This window comes from Pygocentrus nattereri, chromosome 26 (genome assembly GCF_015220715.1).
Source record: "Pygocentrus nattereri isolate fPygNat1 chromosome 26, fPygNat1.pri, whole genome shotgun sequence".
NCBI lineage: Eukaryota > Metazoa > Chordata > Actinopteri > Characiformes > Serrasalmidae > Pygocentrus > Pygocentrus nattereri.
The window spans coordinates 19,662,988-19,685,000 of record NC_051236.1 but is presented as its reverse complement, the minus strand read 5'-3'; the positions used below and the strand labels follow the sequence as shown (position 1 = coordinate 19,685,000).

The following is a 22,013-nucleotide window of genomic DNA, read 5'->3' as shown; positions in this document are numbered from 1 at the left end:
ATTTCACGGCAAGGTCTGTGAGGCTTGTTAAAGGTGCAGATTTGTGGGTGTGCACAGTGCACCTTTCAGAAATCAGAACAATAAGTTTAGACGTCACTTTGAAACTATCGTCCATCCTGCAGTCGCGGGAAAGGTAAAGAAAATGCTCTCACTATCATTTTAAATAAAGTCTAACGCTGCAATGTCTCAAATGCTTCAGAGCCACTAATGCACAATGCAGCCTCAAAACCAATATCGGAGCAGACAGATCTGCCAAGAACAGTAGTGCTTTTCCGCAGTGACATCTAACATCAAGTGCACCAGGAGCTGTTTGAATTGCAGATTGTGATCCATTTTCACTGTGTTCTGCGTAATTACATTTGACTGAAGGAGAAAATATGCAAACCCCTGTCTCTTCGAGCTCACTTCTGATTTGGGTCATCATTCTGACTTCATTACAGGCAGTGGGAAGATGGGAAGTTTACAATTCTGCTCCCACAGAGGACTTTCTGACTGCCTGCGAAGCAGCTCTTCTGTTAAAGCTGGAGATGGTTGATAAGATGGATGATGACAAGCCTAAAAATACATATAGAGTTAAATCCAATTGTATAGCTACAATGTTGATTTAGAGGGGGGGGGGGGTGTCCATTCGGAGCACTGCATAATGGAAACAGTGTTGTGTCAGTCAGTTTTGTGTGTTAATAATTTTAAAGCTAAAATCAGCTAAGATGCTTTACTAAACGCTCGCTTGTTTAGAGGAGCTGCGGTCCAGCTCTGCTGAGCAGACCGCCTGAAGGCAGCGCGGAGTCGCGTTCAGCACCACGGACAGCGCGCAGCGTTGAAAACGCCACTCACCTCCAATATCAGGGCGAAGTTTCTTGTCGTACTCCTTCAGCAAGTTGTTCAGTATTTGCGTTGCGTCTGTCTCGTGGGTTCTGGGTGCCAACATTTGATTCACAGTAACGTCGTCGTACTCTTCCTCTTCAGATGCAATTGTTTGAGAGCTGCAGGGATGACAGGGATCTCTGAGTCATTCACAGAAGTCACAGTGTAGAGTTTAAACCCTGCATGTTTCAAGTGTGTATATGAAACAGTGTATATCCCCATTTTTATCTCGCGATCTAAAATGGTGGTCGAAGATATCTGCAAGCGAAGGAATTCTCTGGACTTGTTTAGGAAAATAGGCACAAGAAGAAACGCACACATTAAATAAGCAGCGGAGTTATTTAACAGTCATTTAGCCCTGCCGCATACACAGCCGATAGGAGATGTCGCTAAGTTTATCAGAGTTGTGATGCTTATGTAAACCAATCTAAACTGTTTTCAGGCACACAGAAAAATTCCCAGGATCGGCCAACATCGCATCGGTCACTAAGGCGACCTGAGTCTATGGAATCTGTCAATACAACATGATCAAACTGATCTGTGTTACTGACCTGTAAACAATGCAGTCTGCTTATGATCAATACTGAACAATATGAATGCCTCCAGTTAGACCACTCGATGACCATTTCAGGGCAAGAATCAGTGAGAACCCAAGGCACAAGGGATGAAAAACATTATGCACCCTAACTTAAAAACTTCAGGGATATTACAGAGAGCCTCTCGTGCCTTATGTCATCAAACCCAGCTCGCCTAGAAGCAACGCGAGAAGGTTAGGTCGCTAAACGTGTATGAGCACTGATCCAGCACCGTTATAAGAGCAGTTCCACTTACCATGCACGAAAGACTGACAGAAGTAAGAAGTAGACCAGTAATTTGGTTGGCATGTTTAGGTGAGGCGGATGTTTCCTTTCTGAGTGTGACATGGAGCGAGGGCAGCGAGGAGATCCTGGTAAGAAGGAGAAGAAGGAGATAATGGGAAAAGTGAGAGCTTCGCGCCTTTCTCCAACTATGGCGATCAATTAGAAATAAAAAATAAAGACAAAAATCAACGAGAAAAAACAAAGTGAGCACGTTTATAATCCACAACTGAAGGCGAAATGACCCCCAACGCGCTGTCCGGTGCTTAAAGTTCACTTACACTCGCTATTAATTGTGTGAAATAATAAAGCAGCCCCTCCTTCTCCTCGATGTCCCACTAGCTTCGATTGCACTGAGAGATTCACAGACATGCTGACGTTCACGGAGGCAGGGCGCAAACTCCTGAAGTGGACACCTTCGGGGGTTAAAAAAAGCCCCCCAGAAGCCTCGCTAGAAGCCTCTTCAAATGACGTCATGTAGCCAGGGTAAAAGCCAAGACGCGCTGGTAGCCTTAAGATCTTTCAGCGTTTTCCCCGCTTGTTAAAGATCGGCTCTGTTTATGTTTTTAATTGTTAGTTATTAATATTATCCTATAAATGCGGCTGCTGTTGTTATTTTGGCTAACGCTCGTCTTCTCGTTGTGCTGCTGTTGTCGTGATGTGACAAATATACCTGATTCCTATGATGCGCGCGCTGTGCTCGCGCTCGTACAGTAACGCAGGAACAGACTGTGAACGAGCACAGCGCGCGCCGTCGCCCAAGCACAATTCATTCCTTCAAAGTGAGCTTCGCAACTACTTACCTGTACTTTGCTGAGGGAGTGTCGCAACAGAGACCCGTGTAAAAGCTTCTTCGCGCGAGCTGCCCATTGACCAGAAGAGTCCAGCGTCAAAAGCAGTCCATGTCTGTGTGCTGAAGTGCAGGCTGGCGCGCTTCATTCAGCTCGAGCGTGCAGGTGATGCGTTTGTCTTCTCGTTCAGTTCTGCATCCACTGCATGGCGATGCCGCACTTTTCACCGCCTCGAAGCTGCAAGCTGTGGGTCGTGGAGAGTTTTTTTTAACATCTACTTTGGCTGAGGCTGAACAGATGCGAGTGTCACATATGCCGCGCGGTGTTGGAGAGGAGGAATCAGCACCGTGGACAGCTCCCGCGCGCCCACGCACCCACACTGAAGCTCTACCTCTGCCTGAAGCTCTATGAGGAAAAACAGCCTGTTCGGCCTGTGCGAATGCAAGACTTGACTTAAAAGAACAAAGACAACTGCACTAATAATAAAAATAATCACAGCGAAACATCAAAAAAGAAGGCAGATGCTGTTTATTTAAGACAGTGTTCCACATGTGGATGTAAACTGAACTGCCCCCCCCCCTCCTCCAGACCTCCTCAGATTTATTCCATTCAGAATTTAGGCCGCATAAAAGCAAAGGTCAGCGCGTTTCGTCTCGCCCTGAAGTTCTAAGCCATTTTTGACACTGTGATGAGGACCCTGGCTCTGGAGGCTTAACTCCAGCAGTCCAGATGCGTAGCAGACTATCCTCTTGTGGCTGATTACAGTAATGCAGATGGCAAACTTTAACAGATCTGAAAAAGAGAAGTACCAAATCTGACGGTAAATCCAAGGTGCACTCTGATAAATAAAGGTGCCGGGTTCTTTTGAGCAAGGACCTGAAGAAACCTTTCAATGGGTGGTCTTTGAAGAGCCTTTCTTGTAAAATGAGACACAAGCGTGAAGAACCTTTTTAAAAGAATTCAGTTGTATGTCCAAGTCGAGCCATTTAGGAAACTGTTTTCAAGAGTGTAGTGTCAGAAAAAAATAATCCAGGATTAACTTTAAACACACAGCGACCACAAAGGATAGACCTTTGAGTGATAAAGTGGTTCAATATGACCTCCAGAAAACAAGTACCTTCTCAAATGCTAGCTCAGGAGATAACATGCACTTTTAGTCCAACACAGGGGGCATTCAACTCTAAATCCATGGCCATTTTTTTCAGCATCATTCTCAAATACTCTAGAGAGAACGCTATTAGCAAGCTTTAGCTTATTGGGGAAAAAAAACTAACTAGGAATAACATGAGTTACTCAACTGAAAACAAACAGTATTGATCTTCAGAGAAAATATGAAACCTGGGTTATCGCATACCGTTATTTCAGTCCTCTCAGGGATGAGTGACAGTAGAGTGGACTCCTGGGGGAGCTGAACTCCTCTCAGTCACCACGAGAAGGCTCCCACGCTGCCCTGCTGCCTATTCCTAGGGATTAGAGGTTTAAAGGTCCTTTGACATGCTGTGCATTATTGTGTGAGGGATAAATGTGGTATATTGGAGTGCTTTAGCCAAACTGGCATGTGTAGGGCAGTGAAGAAGGGCCTTTGAGCTGGCGCATAAGAACATGATTTGTCAATTAAATGCCAATATGACAGCAGGGATGGATCACTGACTGAGCCAGTGGGGTCAGTGCCCTGGGTTGTCAGACCAGAAGCCTCAAGATTGGTGAAATACTTGTGACAGTCCAGTGCAGATGTAAACATCAAATGCAGCAAAAAGTAAACAAATATCCAGTGGTGCTCAAATTGGAGATGAATATTTACTTTTTTTTAAAACATAAAATCTCTCTACATTAACTTACAAATGTTTTTGCCTTCTCCTGTAAAGTTACTATTTTGAAGGATTTTTTTTCCAGCAATGACGTTCAGTGACTACTATATCACTCTAAGAAACACATTTTACTAAATGGTTATTTGCTTGGATGTAAAGTTCCAGGAAAACAGAACCTGGTTGTTTGCTTGGTATAGAACTAGAGATGCACCAATATGAAAATCTTGAGCTGAGGCTGATGTCTGATATTTTTCACATACATATCCGTCAGTGCCAATACTGATATATATGCATTAATCAAATGTAGACATTTGGACTAAAAAAATTCACTTGGAATATAATTACAGAGAAATGAAACATTTATTTATACAGTAAATAAATAAAAAGCAGATATTTTAGCCCTGTAGCCCAGCGTTGCTTAGACATTCTGTTCTTCTGATGTACAATAAGAGCATCATCAAATATCTGCAAATCTAAACATCTGTCCGATGAAGATCTTTAAATAATTATTGGATAATACTATGTTTTTGATATCTTTGTTCATCATTATATAGATCCTTCACATTATGCAGAAATTCTTCAATTTATAAAAAAATGGTCTCTTTCAGAAATGACTCTTTCAAGAACCATCCATTGACAGCTTCTTCAGGTGAGTGTTTCTTTTATGTACCCTTTTAGGCACCTTTATTTTTAAGAGACCAAGCCTTTAGCTGGGGATTGAGGTGCAGCCTTTAATGAGCTGCAGGTGAAGGTATCAGCTAGAATGTAGAATTGCAGTTAGCGCTGGTGATCACTCAAACTAGAGCCAAGTATGGATATATTGAATGGAAAAAGCATCTTCAGTGAAGCAAAATCCTTCACAAACAGATGTAGGCCAGATGTTGTCAGCACACAGGACCACAGAACAGATTCAGCGTCCATCCATCCATCCATCCATCCATCCATCCATCCATCCATCTATCCATTCATCCTCTCTGCTCTAGGAACTCCGCTCTTGCTTGTGTGCATGCGAGCGTGCATGTGTGTTTTTAATCCCAGGAGTAATCGGGGGAATCCTTCCTCTTCCACAGCAGCAGTGGTCTGCAGCGGCTGTTCCATTAGGAAAATATGCTGCAAAGCTTCGTGCGCACAGTATCTCTGCCATGATCCTGTGGAGAGCAGCCATGAGCCCAATGAAGAGGGGGAAAAAAGAAAACCTCTCAGTCCACTGCAGCCTCAGAAAATGAGCACTGTAGCATTTCCGGTTTTAGAAGATCTGTCAGCTTGAAGGTTTGGTGCTGTGAAATGAGCTCAAGTGAATCACAAGGTCCTTGTAGCCCTACTTTTATTCCTGAAGGCCACGTATCTTTCAATAAAAGCTAGCAGCAGGCTGCAGTATGAATATTTCAGATTATTTAACTAATAATACATGTTGACAGGAAAGGCTGTGTTCACACTAGGAATTGTTTGAATTGGAAAAGTGCTGGAGCGCGTTCTGTGCTATTTTGTGCCAATTCCAAGAGATGGGAATCAATATAGTCAATTACAAGAGTTTATTCCACATGTCAAAAATGATGTAAAGCCACATTTGCACGTGCAATTTTGCACAGAAATTTTTCAGTAATTAGACGAGTGGGGTTGTGTAAACTAGGTGTGGACCGCATGGCAAAAAACATAATATCACAACATTTTAACCACTTAAATGGCCAAGTGAGTCTAAAGTTTTACTACACACCTCTATAACTCAAGAATAGCTCATCCAGTTTGCATTGAGGCCCCTGTAATTACTGAATAATAAGCTTTAGTACAAAATAAGCCTGGGATTTTAAAAAGTTAAGACATTTTTACATTACACATTATGTATCATGACATTTAGTTTTCCTCAAAATACCAGTAATGCCCCAGTTTTAATACACTGTCAAAATCTTTGAATACAACGATGCTGCACTAAATCCAGGTAAACAGACTAATTATTCTTTCTTTGTAATAAAACATGCAGTAGAGAAGTGCTCTTTAACTACTGATGATGCCCTCAAGATACTCAGTAAAGCATGTTGTGGTGTGATTCATCATAATAATGGTAAATATTGTCATATTGACAGAGCAATTTGCATTCATGAGACCCTAGCACAATTCCCTCAAAATTACTGGGACAGCTCACGTGTGAACCAACGCTGGTGCATTAGATAAACAATGATGTCTTGATTATGGCCCACATAGCTAAACATTTCTACAGTGTTTTTACAGTTTTTTTTCCACATAATTCTAGAGGCACATTGCTTGAAAGAAGAGGCACTCTGTCTCTTGTGTGTGCATGGCTGCTGCTGTGCATAAGCAGTGCAGTATGACCAACAAAGTGCAATAATTCTGTGAGGCGTTCATTCTTACCATAGATGTACATACATATTGACTGTGAGCCACTTCTTAACTTTCTTTTCCACTTATATCCATTAATTTGTGTTGTGGAAAGATGTACTTTTCAGACAGGCTGTCTGCAGTGTCAGCAGGATATCTTACACTCCGGGAATACCTGAGTGTCACTGTGTGGAATCAAGTCTAAAGCTTTGGAGTCTTGATTTCCAAATGCCTGGAATCGGAGAATCAACTCTTATTGGGAATGATTGCCAGCTGCACTGTGTTGTGCTTTGTTTTCAATTATAACGCTAACTTTTAGTTATCGCAGCCACTCATCAGGATGAGATGTATTCCTTTTAGTAAAGGTCAGATGTATTTGTCTGTGTTTAGTCTAACTATAAAGAAGAGGAGGCTCTAACAAACAAATGCACTGCTGGTAGCACTTGCTAAAATCATCCACTTATCATAATAGAACATGTAAAAAGGTTGAGGACAAAAAAACACCTAGCATGAACACAGCCCATGTTTTATACCAGTAAACAAAATCATATCAGTCAAAAAGCATATCAGGCATGAATTTATTGCTTCGGACATATGTATGCTTTACATGGCAACTGTACATCTCTAAAAGAATCAATTCTTCTGAAAGAGAACTCATTCTTCGCAACTCTTGAGCTGTTTCTTTAAAATGGCACATCTTTGTTTCCCCCATATATAAAGCCCTGATTGGTGGTTACATGAGTTCTGAGCTGCATGTCTAACTGGCAGCTCTGCCTTGCAGCAACCTGCTGAGTTGCTAAGCTCATGTGCATGGGTTCCCATTGTGCTAATCTCACCTCAGTACTGCAAGATCATGGCCTAATGATTGCTGCATAATAGCTGAGCCTTCCTGCAGTCGCACTGTTGCACTCATCTGGTCAGTGGCCTTATTTTCCAGGCCAAAATCACACCAAAGGACATACAGACTGTCAGCTTGAGTGGATGAAAGGCAATGTTTATTATAACGTAGTTGAGAGACTGAGAACAGCCTATGGACCTCAATGAAGCTGCTGAAGTGCAGGGAGTGTCCTCATCACATTCCTCTCTCCATCTCTATCACTGTCTCACTGTCAGTCTGTCCCTGAGCCATGCTCTGCTGTCTTTGCCCTCACGACAATTGGGGATCACTGCCAAGCGCCCGCAGAGGTGTCATCACACTTCAGCATCACTTTCACCTTCATAGCTCAATTCTCTCTCTCTCTCTCTCTCTCTCTCTCTCTCTCTCTCTCTCTCTCTCTCTCTCTCTCTCTCTCTCTCTCTATCTTTTGTTCTCGGAAGGGCATACATACACCTTTTTTGATCTCTGCAGTTATTCTATCCATGTTCAGCCTCAGTACTGCATAAATATGTACTTTGGCCATTTGCAGTGGGTAGTAACTAATTACACTTACTTGATTACATTTATATGTCTGAGTCTTTTTAAATAGTTAAACCTTTGCTTCTATTCAGGTATATTTGTGTGGAAATGAATATCTCAGTTCCACCTTAACCTTTCACATTATATATAAGTTAAGACACCCCTGGTCAAATTACAATTTGTCTTGATTTTCTAAGTGACAACTGTGTTTAGACTGTAGTTGATATGTATTTGTTAATTTCAATACTGAATAAAATAAATGTGCCACATTACATTTTTTTCCAATATGTTAAATTCAGCCAATAAACAGTAACTGTGCATTTACGTGAGAAGAGGTGTGTTCTCTGTAGAGGATGTGTACTTTTTTTTTGCTTAGAAAATTAACAATATATGTAACTGTATTGGATCTTGGGGCCCAAACTTGTACATATGATTTTATTCTTTCTGTTCTAATGGTTGAGCACCTAGACTGCTTTGCTGTTGCTCACAGCTTTTGCTTCAGCATTTTATATTAGACATAAAGAAGAATAGCACAACTGAAAATAACAGATATTCCCATGCTGATAGATGCTGGATCTACTAAGATGTTCCACTGCAGTTCTATAGGGAGCTCAGTATTTGAGGGGACCTGATACTTTTTTTTAAACTCTAGGCTAGGCTACTTTTACTTCTACCTGAGTCATTACGTCATTGATGTAACAGTTAGGCCTGTCAGGATCAAGATCATTTAGCTGATGATTAAGTGCTGTGTAATTAAGATTAATAGCTGGCTTTTTTGTTTGTTTGTTGCACTCAACTACTGAGATACAAGCCTAAAGAGGCAAAAATTGTCTGATTAGCTGTCTTACTTCGTAGCTGTCAATGCTTAGCTAGTAGCTCCCAATTGACGAAAGGCACAGCTCAAGCTCAAATGAACAAACACTATTTACTGCTGCCTTTAAAGGTCATAGTCAGAAAAACCTTTGCTGTTTTTGTAAGACGTATGACGCATTTTCCAATACGTTTTCAGTTTCCTTTTATTTACAGCGCCAATTTAACATCCTGTTTGTTGAGAAGTAAACACATGATTCTGAAAGCTAAGAACTGTGGAAAATAATTGTGGTCGGCTAAAATAACTGCAATCATGTCCAAAAGCTGCGATCAATAACTGTCACAGACTTAGTAACAATACTTTTCACTTGAGTATGTGTCAGGCTTTGCTACCCACTTCTGGACATTTGCTTGAGATCTGACAGTAGCGCTCTCTGTTTTCTTTCAGTTCTGACTTTATGCCTGACAGAAAGTCTCTAAAATTACCCCAAGCCTTTTCAGAACCCTCTGTCCAGCTGCAGAAAGCCATAACCCTCTGACCAAATCACAACACGGGGGGAAAGAAAAAGCATTGAAAGCTACTCTACATTAAATAAGTTCATAAGCAATTCATATCAATATAGGTAGGAAAAACAACAACTTAATGAATATGGCAAAGCTTACATTAAGAGGACTGGCAACGTGGCAACAGGAAAGAAATGCCATAATCTATCAAAGCTCAAGCTAATCACGCTAATCAATCTGCAGTTCCGCGACTCGAGGTCTAGCTTACATTTATGTTTATTTAGCTGCACATTAGCATAGCGTCATAGCATAATTTTCAGTTCTTCCCCAGAGGGTCAAGAGCTGACATTAAAGCAAAGCATACACAGCCTATATACAAGTGATTTGAAAGTCTTAACTGCAACCCGACCTTCTTTACTCCACATACTGCAGTATTAAAGAGCAAAGTTTCAAAAGCTGCCACTAGGGGGCGCAATGCAAGTCAGCCCGCTTACTTCAAAAATGGCTTTAAGCTATAACAAAGATGAGTAAAATGAAAGTAGGACTCAAGATTGTTTTTAAAAAGGTAATCGCTGGAGATTTCAGTGCACTCTTACGGTATTGTCTCTCTGAAGGCAACACTTTTAGCATGGCTATTTGTCCGCTTTGCATCGCCACTCGCTGCTTCAAAATGCTCAAGCTACAACTTAAACACTAGAAGCCTCGAGCTCATTCGTACAAAGCAAGGTTTTCAAGATAAGCATTGATACAGTAGAAAAAAAACTTTTTTTTTGCGTTGCATTTGGCATTGCTGTACTTGGAATTATGTACATTTATTTGACTCACTGATAGATGTGGAAGCCAAATGCGTAATAGTTTTTGTCTTATCATTTTTGAAAGTTTGAAACTTGATTAGTTATGAGTGAAATCCTTGCTTTTGTATAGTACATTAGAATAGAAGATAAATGCAACATCACCTATGAAATCCTAGTAGAAGAGTAATATACAGTAGAAAGTCAAGGCAGATATGGCGATAGTATTCCCACAGAGCTTTGAATCAATCATGCAATCTTTGAACACAGAAGGGAAAGAGTACAGGCTTTTGGATAAGCTGTGGAGTGAATAAATCATTTTTGTTCCTCGCAGGTTCAGTTCTTGGTGGTCATGACTGGCAGAATGGAGAGAAGAAAGACATGAAGGGGAAAAAAATGGTGGAAAGGTCAGGTGGTGGTGGCCGTTCTGCATGGGTCAAACATTTGTTTTGATGACCGGTTCCCTGTTGAGGTACGTGGCCCAGTAGACCAGGTTGAAGGTGCCGAAGAGGACGGGGAATACTATCCGGGACATCTTGTCGATCTTGCTGACGCTGTTGTAGGTCTTTTTGGGGTCCAGTGCTGGCTTGGTCTCGGCGCACTTCATCTGAACAGCCGTGCTGTTGGAAATGGTGGCAATGGCGGCGTCCTTGTTGATGTTAGCCGTGAAGTTCACTCCAGTGGAGCAGGCATTGTTGGCCTTCTTTGATAGTGCCAATGGATCTTTTTTCTGTGGTTAAAAACGTAATGAAAGTGATAATAGATTAAAGTGTGGATAAAAAAATAGGGTACGGGTGGGTGATATGGCAAAAATATTATAACTCAATACTGCAAGACATTTCCACAATAAACAATATACATCACAACATTTAGTTTTTCTGAGGTTTAATATGTTGGAACTGACAAATCAGAACCTATAGCACCACATATAAAAATATAAGAATAATTAATAAATAATAAAGTAATTTATTAATAAATAATAAAGACCAATTAAAACAGGCTAAATTATGCTCCAAAGCATGTAGTTAGTGTTCTTTAAGTACTGATGATACCTACGATATTCTCAGAAAGGCATATTGTGACATGCTTTTTCAATAGCAATAAAATACAATAATAGTAATAATAATAATAATAATAATAATAAACAATATAAGAATTGTCTTACTGCCCACCCCTACAGTGGGGTCCACTCATCAAAATGCTGTGCTTTCTTTTCTAATTTAACACAGTTTTTCATTACAAACTATATCATCAGCATAACAATTTGAGTTAAACTTTGAAATATTTACATGTATTTCACAATTTCTGGGTATTTGGGGTGTCCCTCTGAACATGTACTTCAGTGGAAGGCACAAGATGAGAAAGTAATTTTTTGGACAAATTGGTCTGTATAACAAATTTGCTTAATAGTGAATCGCACAGGCTTGAGCATTTCTTTGGTTTTCATCTTTCAAAATTTGAAACCTTACTGTCGTTTATTTTAATTCATATTTTCAATGTGGTTTCAGATTTTTGGAACCCACTTTTGTTGTTCTTCTGATATGAATATATACTTTACAAACTTTATGTAAATTACTGTTCATCTGATAAAAAACTTTGGACTTTGGAGATGTGGAAAACAGAACCTAAACAAGTGGTGTGTGGTGTATGTTTAGTGCATTAAGCACTAAAACGTAAAATACACTAAAAGACCTTGCTAAAAATATTAAGATCATTAAAGTTTATTAAAAATCACATCAAAAGTATCATGATGTTCACAATATTGCCCAATTCTGTATGTTGGAAAGAAAAATAAAAGATTGTAATATTTGATACATCACTCAGTCTTAATTAAAAAAGTAATAGTTCCACACCAATAAAGTTTTTTTCTTAGAACCACATGTCCAAACCAAGAACAACAGGAATGTTTATGTTTAAGACTGATTAAGTTGTCAGAGAAGGTTTTCTTCCCTGCACTAAAAGAGTAATATGTTAATTATATCTACAGTTCATAACTAAACCTTCCAACCCCCCCAGCCCTCCCGCTATCACCCTTGCAACTGTTTCAAGTTTCGACTGGCAGCATCACGACTTTTTAAGAGCAGAGTTGCGATGTGAGAATGTCACTGCAGCTTTAGCTTCTCTGATAGCACAGATAATGAACCAGTCTGAAGGTTGTAGCCTTCTTGTTAGAACAGAACAATGGTGTTAACAAAGATCCAACTCTGCAGAGGAGACAATGGCCTCTGCAGAGCAAAGCTGAAAAGATTAATTAATGAAGAGACACTATCGTAATGGAAGAGCAGAGGCTATGGTTTAAAAGGTCTTGCCGACAGACTGGAGTGAACTTGTCTCAGCTGCACAGTGCCAACAATAAAGAGAGCCAGAATGACTAAAGATGTCTATCACCGGTGAAATAGTATTAAGATTTTATTTTGAAATTCCTGTTCTGCTTGTCATCAACTCTGCTTGGCTTACAGACACACACACACAAGTGTGTCATCATGAAGACACAAAGTCATCAGAGCTATTTAACGGGCTCAACTGTTACGTTCAGGCAAGCTCTGCTCTTTGGTCTGTGAAATGTGAGCGTGCTGCTGTAGGTAAGTGGGAAGGGGTAAAAAGTGAAAGCTGAGTTCAGACTTTTCTCCCTATTAGGATTTTCTAACATCAGCAACTCTACTGTGGCATGAGTTTTAAAATAAGCTATTCTCTGTTTGTGAGGACATTAAAAGAAAACAAACATTTACAGAACTCAATTTTACTTTTTTTCTCAGGAGAGAAAAAAGAAATGGTGATTTTGACACAGCAGGTTCATCCCTTTTTTAAATAAGGCTTCACCTCAGAGGTTTGTTTTGATCAGTGGGGAAACCCTTAAAGCACTGCTCTGCAGAAACTCATCTAAAACCCCATCTACATGATAGCAGCACGCTAGATCACTGAAAATGCAACTTTTGGATAAAAGGGTGGAAACTGGTTTACATGTTTTCATGGAGATAAAAAGTATCAATAACGCTTTACAGTACGCACTTAAAATTATGGTTCTTCAAGGGTTCCTAAGTAAAGTTTCATGACAAAATCCAGTATCAGAAAAATTTGAAAAAAAAAATTTGACAGGAAAGTTTGACATGAAAATTTGACAGATGGTTCTTCAAGAGCTCTTTAGCAAAGAAAGTGGTTCTACACAGAACTATGAACCTTCAAAGAACCCCTTCTATGATTAAAAAGTGGTTTGCATTGTGAAAGAGTTCTTCAGATTGATAGGGAATGAGCTGTGGATGGTTATATACAGAAACTTTTAGAAAAGGGTTCTATACAGCAACAGGCCTGTTATTGTGACAATAGAAGAACCCTTTGTGGTGCTATTTAGAACCCTTGCAAAGAACTCTTTAATCATGGTTGCAAAGAACCCTTTAATCATGGAAAGGGTTATTTGAATGTTCATGGTTATATGTAGAAAATTTTCTTTACTAAAGAACCCTTGAAGAACCACCATTTTTAAGTGTGTACAATCTTAGCAGAAAGGGTTCTATATAGTACCAAAAAAGGTTATTTGGCTTATAACAACCCTTTTGGTGCTACACAGAACTCTGTATAGAACCATGTACAGCACATTCTGTAGAGTTCTATATAGCAACAAGCCTGACATTGTAACAATAGAAGAACCCTTTTTGGTGCTATATAGAACCCTTTTCAAAAAGGTTCTATATAGAACCATCTACAGCACATTCTCCATGAATCTGAAGAATCATTTCACAATGTAAAGAACCCCTAAACCATGCACAGGGTTCCTTGACTGTTCATGGTTCTATATAAAGAGCTGTTGAAGAACTGTCTGTTTTAAAAGAGTAGGGTGATGTTCATAAGGCTGCTTTTGCCAACTTGTCAAGATGATGTAACACCTGTGTCAGCTGACATCAATGTTTTCTGACACTGGATTGTGTTTCTGACACTTTTTTTTGACACAACTGACTTTATGGCTTAATGTACATCACAGTAACATAACACTGATGATGTGACAGCTTAGAGCTTATACATATTTAATTGAAACTCACTTAAACCTCAGAGCCACAGAAAACTCACTTTTGTTTAACAAGGCTGACTCGGCAGGCTACGTCATAATATCAATATAAAGGGAAACTATAACTGGAGAAATATTTCCCAATATGTTAAATACAGCAAATAAACAGCAATTCTGTCTGCAGACGCATGTTCCCCATAAAGGATTACTCAATAATGTGTAAACAACAAAACGTCATTTGACCCAGAGGTGCCAAAACCTTTGCACATGACTGTGCACTGAACCACAACATCTGTGTCACGTAAGATCAGGAAAAATTAGCTTCCCAACACAGATGTATGCAACTTTATGATACAACCCCAATTCCAATGAAGTTGGCACGTTGTGTAAAACATAAATAAAAACAGAATACAATGATTTGCAAATCCTTTTTAACCTATATTCAATTGAATACACTACAAAGACAAGAGATTTAATGATCAAACAGATAAACTTCATTGTTTTTTGCAAATATTCACTCATTTTGAATTTGATGCATACAACATGTTCCAAAGAAGTTGGGACAGGGGCAACAAAAGACTGGGAAAGTTGAGGAATGCTCAAAAAACACCTGTTTGGAACATTCCACAGGTGAACAGGTTAATTGGAAACAGGTGAGTGTCATCACTGTGTATAAAGGGAGCATCCCTGAAAGGCTAGGTTCACCACTTTGTGAACAACATTGTTAAGAACAATGTTTCTCAACGTGCAATTGCAAGGAATTTAGGGGTTTCATCATCTACAGTCCATAATATCATCAAAAGATTCAGAGAATCTGGAGAAATCTCTGCAAGTAAGCGGCAACGCAGAAAACCAACACTGAATGCCCGTCACCGTCGATCCCTCAGGTGGCACTGCATTAAAAACCCACATCATTCTGTAATGGATTATACCACATGGGCTCAGGAACACTTCAGAAAACCACTGTCAGTGAACACAGTTCGTCGCTCCATCTACAAGTGCAAGTTAAAACTCTGCCATGCAAAGCAAAAGCCATATATCAACAACACTCAGAAACGCCGCTGGCTTCTCTGGGCCCGAGCTCATCTGAGATGGACTGCCGCAAAGTGGGAAAGTGTCCTGTGGTTTGACGAGTCCACATTTCAAATTGGTTTTGGAAATCAGGGACGTCTTGTCCTCCAGGCCAAAGAGGAAAAGGACTGTCTGGATTGTTATCAGCGCAAAGTTCAAAAGCCAGCATCTCTGATGGTATGGGGGTGTGTTAGTGCCCATGGCATGGGTAACGTGCACATCTGTGAAGGCACCATTAATGCTGAAAGGTACATACAGGTTTTGGAGCAACACATGCTGCCATCCAAGCGACATCTTTTTCAGGGACGTCCTGCTTATTTCAGCAAGACAATGCCAAGCCACATTCTGCACGTGTTACAACAGCGCGGCTTCGTAGTAAAAGAGTGCGGGTACTAGACTGGCCTGCCTGCAGTCCAGACCTGTCTCCCATTGAAAATGTGTGGCACATTATGAAGCACAAAATACGACAACGGAGACCCCGGACTGTTGAGCAACTGAAGTTGTACATGAAGCAAGAATAGGAAAGAATTCCACCTACAAAGCTTCAACAATTAGTGTCCTCAGTTCCCAAACGCTTATTGAGTGTTGTTAAAAGGAAAGGTGATGTAACACAGTGGTAAACACGCCCCTGTCCCAACTTCTTTGGAACATGTTGCAGGCATCAAATTCAAAATGAGTGAATATTTGCAAAAAACAATAAAGTTTAGCTGTTTGAACGTTAAATATATTGTCTTTGGAATTGGGGTTGTAAATGATGCCTATGGGAACAAGCCTTTATAAATGTTTACATACGTTTAAGTCAGTTGTCATGATGAGTGAGGATGCGATGTAGCCTTATTAACACTGCCCTACCTACAGTACAGTGTTACGATGTATGTCACTGCTGTTTTGCGTGGCTCTATAGGGGAGCATACTCTTTCTGTGTGGTGGGTAATACTGCGTTTTCCTGAGCTTTACTTTATTACACTGTTATTCTACACATTTCTACCTCATTTTCTCCGTACTTTTAGATGTAACCACTGTGTTGTTGCATCTGCAATCCATCATCATCTGTCTCTACAACTCAAACTTTGTGCCCCTTATTTTGCACAATACACATTTGAAATGTTCTTCTCAAGCCAACTGACATCAAATTTTTTGACATGGGTCAGCAAGCTCTTGGAGGCTTTACAAAACACAATTTTTTGAAAAATGAAAGGGAGGGGATTTCAGAACTGCTGGTGTGGACAATTATCACAGTTTTTATAAATGAGAATTCCACCGATTTTTAACAAACATTATGTATAATTAAGATATAAACAATCATTCAGAGCTGTTGGATGTAAAATGCTCCATTCTAGAGAAACTGAGTGGTGACAATAGGAACCAGATGAAAGAGCTTAATGTCTCTAAAAGCTGGCTTATGGAAAGTTATTATAATAAATGTTTACGCACACAATGTCTGAGACATTGTTTTACAATAGTTTTGAGATATGGCTTTGGCTTATATTATGTTTTTTAAAAGCCTTTCGTGGCAGAGAGATACATGCAGGGCACTGTAAGGCAACATGGTAACAAAGGAAAACATATTTTTTCAGATATGTAATACTATTGCCTTAAACAATATTAAATCTAAAAGATCTGAAATCATGTGTTAGTAATTAACATTATATATAACATTATATATATCCATCCATCCATCCATCCATCCATCCATCCATCCATCCATCCATCCATCCATCCATTATCTTCCACTTTCGGGTTGCGGTGGCAGCATCCTAAGCTCCCTGACCTCCCTTTCCCCAGCCACTAGCTCTCCAAGGGGGATTCCGAGGCGCTCCCAGGCCAGCTGGGCGATATAGTCACGCCAGCGTGTCCTGGTTCTTCCCCGGGGTCTCCTCCCAGGTGGACTTGCCTGTGACACCTCCCGAGGGGTATATATATATATATATATATATATATATATATATATATATATATATATATATATTTGCACTCTAGACCTTGTGACATCTGTTTCCTTCACCATTGTAAAGAAATCAGAGTCAGTAAGTTTTCTACAGTAACCCAGTTCATTTCAAACCACTCTGAATGCAATGTATTGTATAATATAATGCTATTATAATGTAACTATGAGACTCAGTTCAACAAAGCTGTGCGGCAAGACTTTTGAGCTTTAGGTCTGAAGGCTCAGTGTGTGAGGGAGGAGGAAGCTGGCCCAGTGCCTGGTCATGCAGGTGGAAGGTGGTGGATATTGAGCTGTGGAGACGTATTGATTGTCCTCTCTGTTTTAACGCCTCAGCATCACCCCATTTCATCCTGTTCTTTCCAGCGCCTGTGTCACTGGCCCTCGCGCACTGAATCGCTTAAACTGCGTGGACCTTACAAGGCCTCTCTCTGCTGATCTGCTTCAGTGCTCCGCAGACAGAAAACAAACAAAAACACCTTGACACAGCAAATGAAAAGAATGGCCTGTGGCTCGCGCCACTGCTGTGGGTGGATCATGGAATCCACAGCAGGACTGCCACTGTTTGAGAGTATACGGCGTGTCTGACCTTTCTGACAGCATAGTTTAAGGCACCAGACGTGACCTCCACAATCCTGCTGTCGTGTCTTACAAACACAAACAATGCGAAGATCAGCGCTGAGTGGGCTTTGACTATTGTTTGAGAACACTGCAGACCATAAACTGGTGCCTGAGAGAAAATAGGTCTTACGTAAGGAGAGGCAAATGCATGACATTTAGATATACTTTAGGAAAAGCGGATGAAGAACAATGTGGTTCAAATTGTTTATGAGGCGAGGTTTTTCCAGGTGATGCTGGACAAAGCTCTCTAGTGAAGAAGCTGATGGCCTTAAAAGATGGCATCCCTCAGTAGCACCAACTACACTGTCGCTAATAGATTAATATTTGAGCAAAGGTCAACGTCTGAAACATGAAAGAAAACAAAACTATTCTGAGGATCTCGAGATGTTTCAGCCCAACAAAACTATTATGAATGAAAGCACAATCATCTTCTCTGATTCAACAGTAATGGAAGGCCAGAGTGCATTACATAACTTTCAGAAGCAAAGCAACGCATTTAAAGAAAAATTCTCCAACTAAATCATAAATCGCTGTCTTCCAGTCGCTGTTGTGAAAGACGTTTTTTTGTTCCACATCACTGCAGGTTTAGCTATACTCCAGTTTTTGTGGTGAACTGTGCAAAAGTCAGAGTCTACCCTCCTTTATTGAATTTCCCAGTTTACTTACTTTTAAAAGTTCAATGAGTTGCCTTTATTTTTTACAGAAATTTCAGGCAAATGTTCTCTCATATGGGGGTACACTCTTTCTCTCTCTAATGCATCTCTCTCTGGTCAAAAAGATGCAAAAATGGCCAAATACAGCAAAAAACCTCCTGATTGTCTTGCAAAAACTGGCCACCCTTGATTTTAGAGGTAAACACGAAATTTGTGATTACTTGTATTGTGACAATCAGGAAATGTAACCAACTACTCCGAATGAACTTTAAAAGGTGTGGAAAAACATCCCTGCAGATTTTTTTGTGAAAAATTAAAAGTAAAGAGCATCCTGAAAAAAATGGAAGCTGTAGTAAAAGTAAAAGGTGGACACACTAAATACTAAGAAAATTATATTACATTTAGTTCTTTAGGGTTTTGTGTCATTTTCTGTTAAATAAATATCTTTTGTTTTTTTACTGACACTGAAAAATGAATAAACTGGCTGTTTTGGCTGGAAATTAAATATATGAAGGGTGGTCTCTGACTTTTGAACAGTACTGGACACATACAAACACACACACACTCACTCACTTTGGGCTGTTGAGCCTCCATGGCTTTCTTGCCGTCCCAGGCCCAGCTGCGTTTGGTGAAGTAGTTGACTGTGGCAAACTCAATAAGGGCAGAGAAGACGAAGGCGTAACACACGGCGATAAACCAATCCATGGCTGTGGCATAGGCTACCTTGGGCAGAGAGTTCCGAGCACTGATACTGAGCGTGGTCATGGTCAATACAGTGGTCACACCTGAGGGGAGAGTGAGAGGAGCAGAATGAGAAGAGAAAAATAATAGCAAAATAATAAAACTGAACTTAGAATTCAAGGACATGCACCAGGAGAGTTTAAATAAACCACCGTGGCAAGAAGACTAGTAAAGGGTTAACACCAGTTGTATCTAGAAAACTACAGAAATACTATGTAACATGAGAGGGTATATATTAGATCACAGTGCTAGGCAGTATTGATAAAACTCAGTCTAACAATATTTTCTGAATATATCACATTATCACAGTATTTAAAGACATTTAAGTTAGCATATTAATAAACAAAGTGTCCTGAGAGTTGCTTCTCCATATCAGTATCCATCAGCAGGCCCAGTTAACTATTATATACTCTTATGACTTAAGAATCAGCCTATATGCATTTCCAGTATCAAGGAAATTACATATATTGCAGTTAACTGTCAGGTCTTGGATTCTGTATGTGAAGGGCCACAAACTAGAATAAAAAACAAACATGTAATACTCATTATCTATTAAAATCACAAAAAATGTTGCTGAAAAGTTATATCAATGTATGTCAATATGATAGTATACCAGGATATATAATACTTCGTCCAGCACTATTAGATCATATTTAAAATACTACAGTACTGTTGAAACACTACTGTTTCCATAAAAATACAAATACAATAAATCACCTCATCACATGAATCCAAGGACACAGTGTCACTGATGTGAAGCACTAAACTTAAGAAGCACCAAAAGCTATTTGACTGTGATGATGCTCCTTGTGGAAAATATTTAGCTTGCTGAATGTGAGTGAGTGATTTACTGAGTTACATGCCAGGTCTATGAGGTACTTTGCATCTAAAAGAGACTATCTTTGAACTCTTTGAACATTTTTAAAACTAAATCACAAATCAAGCCAAGCAGTGTCTCTAAAATACATAGCCACCTACCAGTCCCTTGACTTGGGTTCACTGAGTTGAATGACAGTATTACACAATAGAATCTGGGTTTCTGGGTTATGGGGTTTAGAGACTCCTGTCTAAACTAGTGTGGAACTAAATTGTTCTGCTGACTGTGGGAGAGATGTGCTAGTGCTTTATACACAAGCAGCTGTAACAGTACTGTCTCCCAGACTTCGAATCCAGTGAACTCTCAACTTCAGACAATGCCCCGAAAGCTAGTCTATATGTATGTTTGTATTTCTTTATGCATAGAGAAAACAGAAATACTCAATGAGGTCAGTTGTGATGGCCTTCACTTGACACATGCTTTATAACAAAAACACATGAGAGACATGAAAGAAAGAAAAATAAAACCAATATTAATTCTATTTATTCAATTGGCTGATTAGCTGTTTTGCTTCTTAGCTGTCAACCCTCATATGTGAGCTCAAACAACACTACTCACTGCTGCCCTCTAAAGGTGTCATTGCACCAGTCAGAAGTAATGAATGATTTATGGAAAATAATTAATTGTGATTTTTCTGACCAATATTGTGACTGTAATCTAAATTGTAAATGTTTTTTATGAATTGATGTCCAGGCCTGTTGTTTTGGCCAAGAAGATCAGAGTATCCAGCTTTTCTAGCTTGAGGATTGAACATCTGTACCAGCAGTGTGCCAGAATGAGAGTTAGACAGGTTTTGTTGTCATGTACACAGCACATGGGTCTTTGGTTGCTTCTGAATGGTCTACAGACAGTTCACAAGCTCTGTGGTATTAGATTAAAATTTCCAGTTATTAAGACACAGTTGTTGATAATGTGGCATACAATTAAAATGGCAGCTCTGGCGATTTGACATGTTTTCTGTTTCCTTTTATTTACATGCATTTGTCTCAACCTAAATAATGAAAATGCACACACATTTACATTCTTGCAGCATAAACTAAAATTTTGTTCGATGAAACAATTAGGTAATCATTTTTAGGTAGTCATGCTCACACTAGTAGTAGAGTTCAGTCATGTCCATTATACTGCTATCCCACAAATAAGTGCAGGTAACGTGCACATTCTAACGTGCAGGAAACAGCACAGCAAAGGACGTTTCTGTGATGTTTCAAATGAATATGAAAACACAGCAGTCCCTCAGTCACCTCCTGCTGTCTAGCTGTTTCACCTGAAGTGGTCCTCTTTGTTTTTTGTTTTTTTTATGTTTGGGGCAGAGGACATAAAATAATGGCTGTTTTTTGGGGGTTAGCCTAACATGGACCAGAGCACTTCTGTTTCCTCTGGTACCACCTATAAGGAGCTGCCTGACTAAACTGCAGCATTAGACATCGTTCTGTGGTTTGTGTGTGCAAGAAGTCATGTTTTTTTACCAGCAGTGTGGGATAGTTGGAGGCAGGGGATGTACATATGAGACAAATGACTTGAGAAATTTGACTGAGCTGAGCTGTTGGCGTCTAATTTGAATTTCCAGTTCCACCTTAAATAATGCAGTTATTATTATATCCAGGCTCCTGCACAGACGCCAGAATGTAACTGCTGTTCCATTAAAGGTTGAACAGAAAATTCAAACAAAACCTGGTGAAAAGGATGCCAACTTCAGCCCTGTAGAAATTTAGACATGAAACAACTGTTGGCACCATTTTTGCTGGGCCTGTGGAGTTAGTGTTTAAAAGCAATACTGACATAGGTTTAACCATATTGTGTCCATATATTGTTTATCTATAAATTGGTTTGGTTTTTACTATTTTGCATAATACAGATATTCAGATTTACTTTAGATGTTACAAATAGTTCTTATTAAAAAGTGAAGGGAGGTCCAAGAATAATAAACTACTGTTAGGTTTAATTTAG

At 39.7% G+C, this 22,013-nt stretch overlaps 2 protein-coding genes across 6 annotated transcripts in view; both read right to left on the bottom strand.

The window, feature by feature from the left end:
• LOC108441187 (gamma-aminobutyric acid type A receptor subunit gamma3) overlaps nucleotides 1–2,959 on the bottom strand; it is a 146,883-nt gene extending 143,924 nt beyond the window's left edge. For 2 of the 3 annotated variants that reach the window (XM_017720584.2, XM_017720590.2), the window contains exons 1-3: nucleotides 2,525–2,959; nucleotides 1,696–1,810; nucleotides 835–983 (exon numbers count right to left, since the gene is read on the bottom strand). In XM_017720584.2, coding sequence (XP_017576073.1) covers nucleotides 835–983; nucleotides 1,696–1,810; nucleotides 2,525–2,660 — 400 coding nt within the window. In that variant the 5' untranslated portion in view covers nucleotides 2,661–2,959. Of the gene's footprint in view, nucleotides 1–834; nucleotides 984–1,695; nucleotides 1,811–2,002; nucleotides 2,388–2,524 lie in introns of those variants that run through there. The other variant, XM_017720598.2, reaches the window with a different exon arrangement.
• A 1,702-nt stretch (nucleotides 2,960–4,661) lies between these two features.
• The window catches only part of gabra5 (gamma-aminobutyric acid type A receptor subunit alpha5), a 71,120-nt gene continuing 53,768 nt past the window's right edge, over nucleotides 4,662–22,013 (bottom strand). The window contains exons 9-11 of one of the 3 annotated variants that reach the window (XM_037535043.1): nucleotides 19,019–19,230; nucleotides 15,865–15,866; nucleotides 10,686–10,885 (exon numbers count right to left, since the gene is read on the bottom strand). In XM_037535043.1, coding sequence (XP_037390940.1) covers nucleotides 10,828–10,885; nucleotides 15,865–15,866; nucleotides 19,019–19,230 — 272 coding nt within the window. In that variant the 3' untranslated portion in view covers nucleotides 10,686–10,827. Of the gene's footprint in view, nucleotides 10,886–15,864; nucleotides 15,867–19,014; nucleotides 19,231–22,013 lie in introns of all 3 variants that reach the window. The other 2 variants (XM_017720563.2, XM_017720573.2) reach the window with 2 other exon arrangements.